At 41.1% G+C, this 14,742-nt stretch overlaps 1 protein-coding gene across 3 annotated transcripts in view; it reads right to left on the bottom strand.

The window, feature by feature from the left end:
• The window catches only part of MRPL1 (mitochondrial ribosomal protein L1), a 64,409-nt gene extending 51,453 nt beyond the window's left edge, over positions 1–12,956 (bottom strand). The window contains exons 1-2 of one of the 3 annotated variants that reach the window (XM_003790059.3): positions 12,853–12,956; positions 7,582–7,693 (exon numbers count right to left, since the gene is read on the bottom strand). In XM_003790059.3, the coding sequence (XP_003790107.1) occupies positions 7,582–7,693; positions 12,853–12,883 (143 nt within the window). In that variant the 5' untranslated portion in view covers positions 12,884–12,956. Of the gene's footprint in view, positions 1–7,581; positions 7,694–12,555; positions 12,766–12,852 lie in introns of those variants that run through there. The other 2 variants (XM_023513414.1, XM_012805325.2) reach the window with 2 other exon arrangements.
• Positions 12,957–14,742: the final 1,786 nt, after the last annotated feature.

The following is a 14,742-nucleotide window of genomic DNA, read 5'->3' on the forward strand; positions in this document are numbered from 1 at the left end:
CAGCACCTGTGGCTCTGTAGGTAGGGCGCCAGCCCCATATACCAAGGATGGCGGGTTCAAACCCAGCCCTGGCCAAACTGCAACAAAAAACTGCTGGGCGTTGTAGCGGGTGCCTGTGGTCCCAGCTACTCAGTAGGCGCCTGTGGTCCCTGAGGCAGGAGAATCGCCTAAGCCCAAGAGCTGGAAGTTGCTGTGAGCTGTGTGACAACACGGCACTCTACTGAGGGTAATAAAGTGAGACACTGTCTCTAAAAAAAAAAAAAAAATATATATATATATATATATAGAGAGAGAGAGAGAGAGAGAGAGCAGACAAAAAAACTAAATATTTTAATTCAAAAGCACAGATTGCTATATACGTGAACTTTTGTATGGTTTACAGTCATGAGTAAGTTGAATAAGGCACTGATGCTAATACAGTGATGCTAATACACTGACGTTACTATGAAAACATTAGTAAAGCCTTACAGAAAACACACTTAACTCAATGTAGGAGGCTAGGGAAAAGTTCTCAACGAAATGACCTCAAAGTCAATTCTTAAAGGATAAAGAACAGTTAGCTTAGGTATATACCCAAAAAAGTGAAAACATGTCCATATAAAAACTTGCATACAATTGTTCATAGAAGCATTATTCGTAACAGCCAAGAAGTAGAAACAACCCAAATGTCCATTAAGTGATGAATGGATACATAAAATGTGGTATGTCCATACACTGAATATTAATCAGCAATAAAAAAGTGATATACTGGCACATGTTACAACATACATAAACCCTAAGTGAAAGAAGCCATTCATGGGGCCAGGCACAGTGGCTCACGCCTGTAATCCCAGCACTCTGGGAGGCCAAGGCAGGTGGCCTGCCTGAGCTCACAGGTTCGAGACAAGCGTGAGCCAGAGCGAGACCCCCATCTCTAAAAATAGCTGGGCCAAGATGGGCAAATCTATGGAAACTGAAATAAATTTAGTCATTGTCTATAGCTGAGAGGAGGTTGGGGGAATGGGGAGTGACAGCTAATGGGCATGGGGTTTTCCAGGAGGGCAATAAAAATGTTCTAAAATGGATTTGCCACAGTTTGCTAAAACAAAAGGGTAGAAGGCAGCAAGAGTGGAAGACAAGGTTGGAAAATCTGAATCACAAAGGCCTTTTCTGGAGGCAATAAGTAACATCTGTATTGCAGGTAGAGTGTCCTCGCTGCAACAGAAGGGACAAATCTGAAAGAAGCAGAATTGGAGACAAGTAAGTGACTATTCCCTCTCTTTCTTCTCAAGAAGATATGAGAGCCTAAAGCAGAGCAGTGAGGGGAATAAGCCTAGAAAACATGAGAGGTGAGAGAAACATTTACAGGGTAAACACTGAGGAAAGGAGAAAGAAGAGACGTCAAAAGGCTTCTCAGGTTCTGTCTCAACTGACTCGATGCAGAGTCCTATCAATAAGACCAGAAATAAAGAAAGCAAAACAGGTTTCTGGTGAGGGAGGCAGTCACAGAGACACATTCAGTTTGGGGTGTACAGAGTTTGCATGTAGAGCAGATTGTGTCACTGGTCTCAATTCTTCACCCCTTCTCCATTCAGCCCCTCTGCTAACTGACTGCAGTTCCTCCCAGTAAAGGGGGAGAGTATGTTTCCCAGACCCTTGATTGGGCTGGGCCAAGTGACTAGTCCTGGCTGACTGAATAAATCAGAAGTGAGGGTTTCCCTATTCCAAGCATAAGGATTTCCATCTGTTTCCACTTTCATGTTTGTATTCCTGCCATTTTCATTAGAGGAACACGCCTAGGCCAGCCCAAAGGTAGGAGGATAAGAGAAAAGCAGAACAAAGCCCCACGAAGCCCCAGGCTGCATGAGATAATTCTCAGCTAAACTCACCAAATCTCCTAAGTCCAGCCAGGGTCCCCAGAGACACCCATCTGAACCCAGCCTACGTAGCTGAGCCACAGCTGTGCAGGTCGTGGTAAGTAACTGTGAGTAGTTTGTTACAGCAAAAGCTAACAAGGTGCTTACGAAATATCTAAGAAAAGACATTCAACGGGTAATTGCAGGTGACAGTTTAAAGCTAAGGAAAAAAAGACAGAAATACAGGTAATGTAATTTTCTCAGCATTAATTCGAATCATATCTGTAGGCTTTAAATCACAAAACTTTTAAATTAGCAAAATATTAACAGTATTTTGGAAAGATATTTGAGTTCTGAGGTAGAGAGATGGCCCCCAAAGAAGTATCTTAATCCCCAGAACCTATGAATATATTATCTTCCATGGCAAAAGGACACGGATGTGATTAAGGTTAAAGACCTCAAAATAGAGAGATTAACCCTAGATTATCTACGTGGGACCAATCTAATCACATAAATCCTTAAAACTGAGAGCCATGCCCCTTTCTCAGCTGCATCAGAGACGGAGAAATCACGCTGGAGAAACGAGAGCACCGCTGCTGCTCTGCAGGGGGAGGAAGGCGGCCAAGCTCAGCACACAGGAGCCCCCGAAGCTGAGCAAGGCAAGGAGACTTATCCCCTCCATCCTCCAGAAAAGAACTGCCAACACCTCAAGTTTAGCCCAGGGAAACCAATGCCAGACTTCTGACCTACAGAACTGTGAAATAAAAAATTTGTGTTGTTTAAGCTTCAAAGTTTATGGTAATTTGTTGTGGCAGCAACAAAAAATAAATACAGGGTCCTAAAAAATTTATGTGAAAGAAATGGATGACACTAGAACAAATTTCTTTAAAAAGACCTCAAAAACCAATCCAATGTGTAATTCCATTCTCACTTTTAGCACTTAATAAATCCTTATTACCACCACTAATAATAGTATCCTCCCAGCTAACGAGCAATTCCACAAACAGCAGACAATGATAACGTTAATTTTTAGCGGGGTGCAGGTGTCCTTCTGGATGGCTGACAAGTTTAAGCCATTGCCCAAGTGGATGGATTCAATACATAGCAATAGCTGCCTTGGAAGGACTCTACAAATACCGAAACCTTCCAAACTGGAGAAACCACATTTTTACCTTATATTTAGTAAAGAAGCAGAGAAGCCAGGAGAAGGAAGAGCCTGGAGAGCCGGTCTTGGGAATAAACTCTCCTACTTAAAATAAACATGTCCTAGCTATAGACTCCCAATGTTACATAAATGCAGATTTCACTCCTAAGTTTTCAATCACAATTGAATCTGTACATTGATTTTGCAATTAATATAAAATTCTCAGAGGCTGAAATACAATGTTTTACAATTAATAGAAAAACCCAATAAAAGTCCGATACATAAAAAGGCTGAGTTGGGTATATAGCAATTTATTTATATTTTGAAACTTGTTTCACACAATATTTGAAGTGTTTCAGTGAAAATACTTGTAAAAACAAAAAAAAAGTATAACATCCTTATAACATAGATCAAGAAGAACTCTCAGGAAAATGCATTATGTGGAGGAAAAAACACTGCAACTGAACAAACTTCAATAATAATCAAACTGACCTGCAGCCTTTTTTCTATGGCCCTCCACAAAAACATCTATCTTTATTCACAAGAATCACACTCAGAAGAACTTTGCTGTCCACATAATTATCTCAAGCTCTATCAGGTGAGCTTAAATACTGTGATTCTCAGAGAATAAAATAAATCACACTAGGAAGATTTGGGAGACATTGGAGGAAAAACACCTGGCAGTCTGAATCAAAAAGAACAGAATTCAGCTGCAGTTCCCTGGGTAACTAAACCTCCCAGATTAAATACGTAATGAGAGACTGTACTCAAGTAATAACTTTCTCCCTGTCTCATCTGTCCCCTAACTCCAAAAATATGAAAGAAAAAATAATTCCACAGTCATACCCAGTAAAACAAGATTAAAAAAATCGGTCCTATAATAAAGCTCACTTAAAGACCTCTGAAAATCTGTGACCCCTCAAGAGACCAATCCAAGTCCTTCTAAGGCTGAAGAATTCTTTACATTGAACAATCTGGCGGCTGTAAATCATACAACCTCTGTCAAACTCAATGCAATGGAACTACAGAGAAAATGCCTCAGGGATATATTAATGGCAGGGAAATGTCGGGAATCCTTCTCAGTGTAATCAAATGAATGAATTCACCAACATCTCTGATGCTGGGTTATTCATTACCTTTTAAATTAAATGCACAAGTTCTGCTTCCACATAAAATGTAAATGTAAATGCTGGAAAGACCATTAACAATGAGAAAGAGCTGGATAAGATCAGAGCTTTTCTTGAACACAGCCAAGTATCCTGAAATTCATAGAGTCAGTCCCCTACCCCAGGCCCCAGCAGAGCCTCCCTGTGTTAGAACAGGAGAGAAAGGCAAACAACGGACAATCAGCTGAAAGTTAGGATCCTGGGACACCCAGGCACACCAGGAGGTCACACACAATTCACTCCCTCTCCCTGCACCTCCCACCAGGGAAGACTAGAGCAGGACAGGAGACTAAAAAGCTTCCCCAGAGAGCACTGGATGGAGGAAAAGACATGGGTAAACACCCATTGTGTCTAGTGGAAAAAAAGAAGAAAATATCCCCACAAAGATTCCTACCCCTGGGAGCTGGGCAAGAAACAGTTCTGAGCTCGGTATCCTATACCAATCCAGCTAGGGAAGGGCCAGGACACTTCCCCACAACACCTGCAACAGAAACACAGTACCATGGGGAAAAGGAAAGAGACAGCAATGTGGAGAAAACTTGTCCCCAGGGTCCAGTCACTCTGAGGCTACTTAAGACTACGGCCGGATGGAGACAAGAGAGCCCCCCCACCCCCAGGCTGGCAGGCACTGACAAGCAACAGCAGCCCCCGCTAGGAGAGGGGTGCCAGTATGGAGAGTGACCCCGTCTGCTGCAGCTGCACAGGCAGCAGGGACACAGATAAACACCCCCCAGCAACCCAGCCCCCACCCTGAGTACAAGGTAACTGCAAAGAAATCTGAAGCTGGTGGTAACCATGGCAATGACAAAACCAAAACCCAGCTCAACCCCTGACTAGACTGACTCAGCGCTGTGACGGATGAATAGGCCAGCCCAGTCAGTTCCCACCACTCCACACAGGATGTCCAACGTTCAAAAAAAAATTCTGGGATACACAAAGAAGAAAAAAGGGGAAAAAAGAACACTGTCAAAAGAAAAGCAAAATCAGACTAACGAGGGTCTGCTACTGGCTTGACACCCCAGGAGGGGAGATCCACTGTGACCAAGAGAAGAGGAGCCGCACACGCCCCCTGCCCTCCCTCAGATCCTGATTTTTTAAAAAAACAGCCATGAAGAAAACTGTTTTAGTATTTATAGTTAGTACATTAAAAAACAGACTAAAAAATCCCACTGTACATCAGAAAATAAATGTACAACTAAAGTTATAAAACAAGGTCATCAAGCTACTAAAAAACTTACTATCAGAACTGAAAAAAAATTGTCTGCTTATAAATGTTCATAATTTTTTAAAAGTATACACATTTCTTTCTTTCTTTCTTTCTTTTTGAGACAGAGTCTCACTTTGTTGACCCTGGTAGAATGCTATAGTATCATAGCTCACAGCAACCTCAAACTCTTGGGCTCAAGCAATTCTCTTGCCTCAGACTCCCAAGTCGCTGGAACTACAGGTGCCTGCCACAATGCCCGGCTATATTTTTGTTGTAGTTGCCATTACTGTTTAGCAGGCCCGGGCCAGGTTTCAACCCGCCAGCCCTGGTATATGTGGCCAGCGCCCTACCCATTGAGCTACAGGCACCAAGCTGAGTATGCACGTTTCTTGTACTATGCTTTTTAAGTTGGCAAGAAGTACTTTTAAAAAGTAGACTATTCTACTTTTAGAGTAGAATCGGGGGAAGATATAAAATAAAAAGATTTCTAGAGAATAAATGAAAACATTTAAAGATAAAATATTCTCAAAATAATACCCTTAATACTTTCACTAAGCAGAAAGAAAACGATAAACAGCCCAACAGAAAAACAGGCAAAGATGCAAATTAGAAATACAAATTAGAAGAAAAGACTGATGATATCTAGGGCTGGCAGCAATGTGCGAAACCGGGCACTCTTCAGTCACCATTGGGTGGGAATACGAACTGGTACAAAGCAGTATTCCTCCAACTTCTCCACCACAAAAAAGATTGCAGGCATTTTTACCATCAAAGGTAGCTTCCTTCCTTGTTACATTTCTGCCACAGCCCTACTTATCCTATATTCAAGCCACGTCAGGCTGCATTTATATCCATACCACGTGCCTTCATTCCCATGAGCCACTGAAACACCTCATCCAATTCCCCTGCAAAATTCTATCTTCCAAGACCCTGCTCAAACCCTTCTTGCCCTACTCTTCTGGGTAGACTTAATGAAACTTTCATCTGTCATCCCACAGCGCTTGATCCATTCCTCTAATGTAACAGTTGAAACAACAGAGTGAAGTTCTACCATAGATGTGTGCTAATTTATAACAAAGAGCTCCTACTCACCAAGAACAAAACACAGAAATAGGACATAAGCATAAAAGTCACTGTAAAAACAAATGGCTCTTAAACATATGAAGACATATACAACCTTAATAATAAAATATAAATTAAAACCATAATGACACCATCTGTTGAACTGGCAAAGATCAAAAAATTTGACGATACTATATATGAGGAAAATCATCTAATAACGCTTGCTGGTAAGAATATAAGTTAGCAAGGTACCTACGAAGGCAATTTGGCATTATCTACCAAAATTATAAATGCACACATCTTTTGACCTAACAATTCTATTTGCTGGAGTTTATACAACAAATACATTCATCATATTTGACAAGACCTATGTGCATGACTATTCACTGGAGGATCATTTGTAATAGCAAAGGACTAAAAAGATGAATGTGCATCAATAAGGAATGGCTCCATAAATTATGGTACATTCACACAATGAAATACATTTAGAATCACTAGATAGTACCAGAGGAAACAATTTCCAAGATATATTGTTAATATAAAAGCAGTCGTACAGGTAATTCTATAACACTTTTTCTATAAAAGTACCTAAGAGGAAAACATATAATTTAAAAAGCAAAAAGAACCACATAAATACACACACTCAAACACATAACAGTACACCTTAATTAAAATTCATTAACTGTTCATTGGGTTCTGTCCTCAAAAGGTAGTGACAGAACACTAGAAAAAGCTTAGGTTCTGGAACTAAACTCCTTGGATTCAAATCCAAGCTCCAACACTTACTTGCTCTTTGACTTTGGGCTTAGCATCGTAATTTTCCTTTCTATAAAATGAACATAACAACAATAGCTTCCTAGTAAGTTTGCTATGGAGATTAAGTCAGTTACTGAATATTAGTGTTCAATAAATCATAAGTAGTATTATAACATCTTATTTTTCCTTTAAGACTATAAGGTCAAAGTACCAGAAATTACTTTTATCCCTATGAGTCTTTATGCAACTTTGCTTTTTTTTTTTTGGCCAGGGCTGGGTTATGAACCTGCCACCTCCAGTATATGGGGCTGGCGCCCCACCCTTTTGAGCCACAGGTGCCGCCCGCAACTTTGCTCTTTAAACACATTTTTAAGTGACATCAAATAAAATAATAACTTAAAAAAAACTTACTTTGTAGCAGTAGCAAAATGTCTGTTGGGCCCCAGAATGTTTACAGAACAAGGATAAAGAGATGTCTGACAAACCATCTTGGAAAAACAATGCCTTTGATGATGTATCAAAACTTGAAAGGAAAAAAATATAAAATATTAATATTAATTCTTATAGTCATAATATTTTACATTCTAAATATCAGTTTTTTCAAAACAAAAGCATTCACTATTTTGATTCTTAACTATTCCTTAAAAAATGTAATAATGGGCGGGGCATAGTGGCTCATGTCTGTAATCCCAGCACTCTAAGAAGCAGAGGAGGAAGTATTCCTTGAGCTCAGGAGCTGAAGGTTGCAGTGAGCTATGATTTGCCCACGCACTCCAGTCTGGGTGATGGGGAGAGAACCCATCTCTTTAAAAAAAGCCACGCACCTAACAACTCCATTTCATCTCTAATCTTCCAAACTGAAGTACGAGATAATCACCAAAACGGAATTCTGTCAACACACAGGAGTGACAAATGAGAGAGTAAAGGAGAACTACTTATCCCTAGGAATTCTCTGGAGGCAGAAAAGCCACAGGGGGATAAAAGAACTAGGAAGAAAAAGGTGAAGTAAAAGGTCCAGTTCCTGTCCTCCAGAATCTCAAATTTAGTGGGCTTTGCTGGTACACAACAGACTAGGAGAAGGTTGTGTACACATTTTTAAAGAACAGAACTACCTACCTTGAAAAGCCACACAGGGTAAAGGAAGGAACCAGCAATCATCCATTCACAACCTGGCAAACACTTCCAAACAATACTAATTATACTAAATAAGAATAACCCAACAACCTTAGAGGACCCTAAAATAATTCTCTTGGTGAAACAAACAAAAATCTCTTGAACACACCAATTGCAACCTGCTATTAAAAAATCAACCACTAACGTTTAGAATCCACAGTCAAGGCAACCAGAAATTAAAATCCTCAACAGAAATCTATCATACTGCTACAGCCTAAAAGAAACCAAACTACAAAAATACCACTATTTAAGTACTGCTAGACCATAATATCTATTTTTTTTTGATATTTCAACACTCTGGAATCAATCTGCCTATCTGTATTACTTTACCTCCTTTAATGCATTTCTTCTCCCCACACTCTAAGCAGACAACTTCACATGCTACTTTGGAGAAAATAATTCTCAGAAAGTCCTGAACTACTTATGAACCCACCTAAATTTGCACTCATCCTCAAGAGTCTCTCCTGTCACTTGGCAATGCATAAAAACTGCCCCAGCTCCTGTGCTAGTGTATTCTCCTGTAATTGATACTGAAACATTAGCGCTTCTCAGGGATCAATCCTAAACTATCTTCTCACCTCACTCTGTAATCTTCATTCTTCCTAGAAGATCTTATCCACCTAATTCTTGCCTTGCCCTACAGCCACCACAGTGCAGGCCACGATCATCTACCACCTGGAATACTGCAATAACCTGTTCTACCTTCTACTCCTGCCCTCTCCTTCTCTTTTCAACCTGTTCTTAGTAAAGATCACTTAAAAATGAAAATCTCATCCTGCCCTTAAAAACCTTTGGATGGCTTCACTTGGCTCTGTGAACAAAGAACATTCTGAGCAAGGTGCTCCAAGAGCTACTTCTAACCTCTCTAGCGAGCTTCATCCCACACTGCTCTCCCTCACACTCACTGTGCTTCCAACATCCCACCTGCTTTCAGTTACTTGACCATTTCCCCACTTTCAGCTCCACCTTCACACAGCTAATTCATGGTAATCCAGCCATTTTTTAGGGACTCTATATACACATTACTTCTTTAGAAGTATTCCCTGAAGACCCAAAATGGATTATGTATCTCATATACACTCTTAGAGTGTCTATCTTCTGCTTTTCCTTCACAGCCCTTAGGAAAATTGTAATAAATAATTATCCAATTAATCTTTGCTTCTCAAAAAATGGTAAGCACCATGGGCAGGAATATGCATAGCTTCATCACCATTACAGCCTTAACACCTAGCATAGTGCTTGGCAAGTGGAGACTCAATAAACATCTGTTGAATGAAGGGAACGTGAACGAATGAGAGCAAAAACTAGATTCAAACGATTTTAAGTATTATCTATTATAGCACATAGAAGGGGAGGCATTTTTTTTTTTAAGTATCACCCTAAATTGTGGTGATAAGCCTTTTTCTTTTTTAGAGACAGAGTCTCACTTTATCACCCTCAGTAGGATGTTGTGGTGTCACACTGCTAACAGCAACCTCCAATTCCTGGGCTTAGGTGATTTTCTTGCCTCAGCCTCCTGAGTAGCTAGGACTACAGGCGCCCGCCACAATGCCCAGGTATTTTTGTTGTTGTTGTTGCAGTTTGGCCAGGGTCGAGTCTGAACCCGCCACCTTCAGTATATGGGGCCGGCACCCTACCCACTGAGCCAGAGGCACCACCTGGGAGGCATTTTTTTGATGATCCACCTCTTCATTCGTTCATTCAACAACGAATGTGCCAAGAAAACATGAGCCTGCACTGCTTTCAGCATTTAGGATACATCAATAAACAAAACAGACCAACATCCCTATCCTCATGGAGCTTACATTCTAGTGGGGGAAAGAAAATATCAATTAACACAATATTGGGGGATGGAGGGCTACAGGATAAAAGGGATTGAGTCAGGGAGGGAAACAGTTTGCATTTTCAAGTAAGGTATTTAAGATAGGCCTTGTTAAAAAGGTAGCATTTAGAATAAAGACTTGGAAAAAAAAGAGAAAATAAGCCATGCAAATATGTAGAAAAAGTGTTCCAAGCCAAAGATCCCAAGGCAGGAGCATTTTTGGTGCATTTAAGAAACAAGGAGTCCAGGGCAGTACCTGTGGCTCAAAGGAGTAGGGCGTCAGCCTCATAGGCTGGAGGTGGCGGGTTCAAACCCAGCCCTGGCCAAAAAAAACTGCAATAAAAAAGAAACAAGGAATCCAGAGTGGTGGGAGCAGAACAAGAGTGAGGGAGGACAGCTGGAGAAGAGGACAGAGAGGTGAGTGGGAGGTGAAGACAAGCACCAGATGATGTGGAAGACTGAAGGCCAGTGCTGTTCCACAGAATGACATGAGCCATGTGTGTAATTTTAAATTTTCTGAGAGACTCAGTAAAAAAGGTAAAAAAGAAATAGTGAAATTAAAAATAAAATATATTTTATTATAGCATATACTCCAAAATGGTCTCATTTCATTATCAACATACTATTGAGATATTTTACATTTGTTTTAGTACTAAGCTCTCAAAATATAATATGCATTGAACACAATTTGAATTAGCCACATCTGAAGTGCTCAATAGTGGTAAAAAAAAAAAAATGGACAGTATTCCTATAGGCCATTCTAGGGAATCTGGATTTAGAAAAATGGAATGGCTTTGCCGCGTTCTAAGCAAAGGAGTAACATGATTTAAGTTCTTAAAGGTCCAATTTCACTACTTACTGACAACAAACTATAGAGAAATACAGGTGAGAGATGGTATTATAACAGCCATCAAGGTAGTAATAGTAGAGGAGTGAGATGTCAGAATCTGGAGTTATTTTCAGGGAAAACCCAATTGAATTTGCCAACTATTTAATGTAAAGTGTGAAAAAACAAGAAGTCCCTACCCGTTGGGAGGTCAAGGTGTGAGGATCACTTGATCCCAGGAGAGACCAGCCTGAGCAACACAGGACAAATCCATTCTACAAAAAATAAAAATTAGCCAGGTGTGGTGGTGGTTCATGCCTATAGTCTCAGTCACTTGGGAGGTTGAACATACAGGATTTTGAGCTTACAGTGAGCTATGATAACACTGCACTCTAGCCCAGGAAACAAAGTTAAGACCCTGTCTCAAATTTAAAAAAAGGGGGGGGCGGTGGGGGCGGACTCAAGGATATTCTGAGATTCTGGCCCAGACAACTGAAAGGATGGAGTTACCACCAAAATTTGATGAGAAGGACTGCAGGTTATGCTAATGAGTTTCATTTGAAATAATTGTGAGGTGCTGATAAACTACCCAAGCAGAGACTGAGAATGCTCAGAAGACCGTTAGAATCTAAAGTTCAGGAGAGAGGTACCAACTGCAGATATAAATTCAACAACCAAAGAAGTGAATATAGGTACAGAACAGGTGAGAATGAAGGACAGAATCCTAGCTTCAGGGACATGCCAAGGAAAGAGACTGGGGAAAGGAAGAGGAACCAGACCAGTAATGTGAGAAGACATGACAGGTGAAACAGGAAGAAAATTCTAAGAGAGTGAAGTATCCTGGAAGCCATGAGAAGAAAATATGACAAGAATGATAATATTCAGTTCTGTTTTTTGTTTCTTTGATTTTGTCTCTTGTGATTTCTGTCATGAACGATACATGCAGATGTATGCCATCCATCTCTTTTCAGTAACAATATCCATTTTGTTTTGCTGTCTTAGTCATCAAGGTCTGTTGTGATCTCTTAGCATCCCTAACTTCTGAGCAACAACTATTCCAAGTAAAGGATGCTGGTCTTGACACTGAGCTTTCCTTTGAGAAGCACAAAGAGAAAACTATGATGCAATGTTAAAAAAAAAAAAATCACTGGCATAGGAGTGCAAGCTTCAGTCCTTCTTCTTTCACTTACCAGGCTAGAAATGAATTTGGTCACATACCTAACAGGATTGGTTTCTACCTCTGTAAAATGGGGGTGATACTGCTGGCTCCGCCTAAACCTAACTTAAGTAACATATTAATAGACCGTTGTACTTCAAAAACATAACAAAACCCAAAATGCATTGAACAAGGGCTGTCATCCTAGCTAACAAATTGGACTTTACGAACTGCTGAAAAGAAGTGCTACACAGAAGTACTACAGAATCAGCCCCCAAATGATAAAGGTTGATCAAAATTAGACATCTAAAAATTTAAGAATCGGAATTGCCTGCAACGATGTGATTCAGAAAGTATCAACAAGCACTTTGAAAACTGTTACAGACGAAAGCAACTCAAATATACTACGTTTTTCTCACCAGGATTCACTTCACGTATCAAAGGCCAGCCCACACCCCCCGTATCGGGAAGAGAACCTTCGCCTTGCCTTCTGCACAGGTGGCTGCAGGGTGTTAATGTACAGCCCACCCTCAGGGTGGACAGTTCCAGAATGAAGTGAAATCCCTGATAAGGTCGCTTTTAAGTAGTAATGACCCTCTGGAAAACCTAAAACTCAGAAAGAGCACGAGCTACTTCGAGCCCCCTGAGCAGACCTGCGCCTCGGGCAGCCTGGCTTGCACCCCGCAAGACAAAACCCCGTCTTACCCCTACCAAAGCACCTAACGGCAGCCGCCATCTTGACCGCTCCGGATGGTGTTCGCGAAATTGATCCTACGTTTCAACGTGGAGGAACTGTTTGAAGGTTCCGTACCGGAACTCGGGACGGGGGAAGGGGTTAGGAGTAGCAAGAGGAACAGGGCGGGGCCCGCACCGGCTTCGCTGCCCGCGTGGCGGTGTGACCGTCAGCCCTCCGCGGTTCCTGCCAGACAGCTTAACCACCTCCAGGAAAAACGATCCTGCTGGCAATGCCGTAATTATTTTATTCTCTTCTTTTTTCTTTCCCTTCTTCTTCCTTCTCTTACTGGCGTACTCAAAACGATGATTTTAACAGATTCTAAGAGTCCCCACTACCCAGCCTGAATCGTAACCAGCAGAAACCCTGAGGAAGCCGCCCGCTTCCACACCGCCTTTCCATCCTTGTGACGACTTTTAAAAAATCCGCCGGGCTCTTCGCCGCCACCGAACGGGAGTGGGCGTGGGAGTGTCCCACTAACAAACTTTCTTTTTAACTTAACGCAACACCAACCGTATTTTAACACAAAATGTTACGTTAATGTGCTCTACATTTTCTCCCTGATGACAAGCGGTGCCATCAGGATCAATGGACTAATAACTTGACATTTTCATAACACAACTAGTTTGAAAATGGAAGATGTGGATGTGAGACCTACAGGTTATTCTGAGTGTTCTTTCCATTACGTCACAGCTGTCGGTGCGGTTTGTCTAAAATCCGATCACTGATTATACTGCTTCCCAGTTTAAATAAAACTCTCCCGATAAGCACTGAAGCTAGCTTCCGAGTGCTGCCTACCTCGCCACCCACAAACCCCAAGTCCCAGCCAACGTCCCCCCGAAAAACACAGACACACGTGGTTTCTTACCTCCGTGACTTTTGTTCATCCTGTCCCCTTTGCAAGATCTTGTAGCATCACCTAGGTAACTGTTTTCTTTCTTTTTTTAAGATTTCAGGTCAGACATTTACTAGTTGATGAAGCCTCCCTCACTTCCCAGGTTGAGTTATGATCACCTCTTTCTGGCATTGTACAGTGCCCAGGACTGATATCTGGTTTTGTTTGTTTCCAGGAGTTTTGAGATATAATTCACATGCCATACAGTTCCTCACCCTGTATTGTACAAGTCAGTAGTTTTAGTGTATTCACAGACTTGTGCAGTCATCTCTATATCTTTTTCCCACCAGTCTGAGCTTTTAGTAGGCAGAAATCATGTCTTAGTCATTTTTGTAACCTCAGCACATACTGCAGTACCAGGCCCATAAAAAACTCTGAATAAATGTTTGTTGATGAACATGAAGATTGTCAGTTCTGGGTACTGTACAAAGCCAGAAAGAGGTGCCCATAACTCAATGAATTAGTGACTCCATTAAAATGGCAGTGCTTCCATGAAGTTACCCATAGCAAGATGGACTGGATCAAGATAGATATTTCACAGATGCTGTATTTCATATTTATATGTAGGCTCATCTACATGAAAATTAAGATGGGCAGCACCTGTGGCTCAGTGAGTAGGGCGCTGGCCTCATATACTGAGGGTGGTGGTTCAAACCCAGCCCCAGCCAAACTGCAACAAAAAAATAGCCAGGTGTTGTAGCAGGCGCCTGTAGTCCCACCTACTCTGGAGGCTGAGACAAGAGAATCGCCTAAGCCCAGGAGTTAGAGGTTGCTGTGAGCTGTGATGCTACAGCACTCTATCCAGGGTTAATAAGTGAAACTTTGTCTCAAAAAAATAAAAATAAATAATAAAAAAATAAGATTTCTAATTTATTGCCTTGTCTGTCAATACCTAAGCAGTTCCTGCAAAGCTTCCATAACCATTTGCAATGTTATGAAAGAAAATTCAAAGAACTTGAATTTACCT

The sequence above is a fragment of the Otolemur garnettii genome, unplaced genomic scaffold (genome assembly GCF_000181295.1).
Source record: "Otolemur garnettii isolate 467f Iridium unplaced genomic scaffold, OtoGar3 scaffold00039, whole genome shotgun sequence".
NCBI classification, from domain to species: Eukaryota; Metazoa; Chordata; class Mammalia; order Primates; family Galagidae; genus Otolemur; species Otolemur garnettii.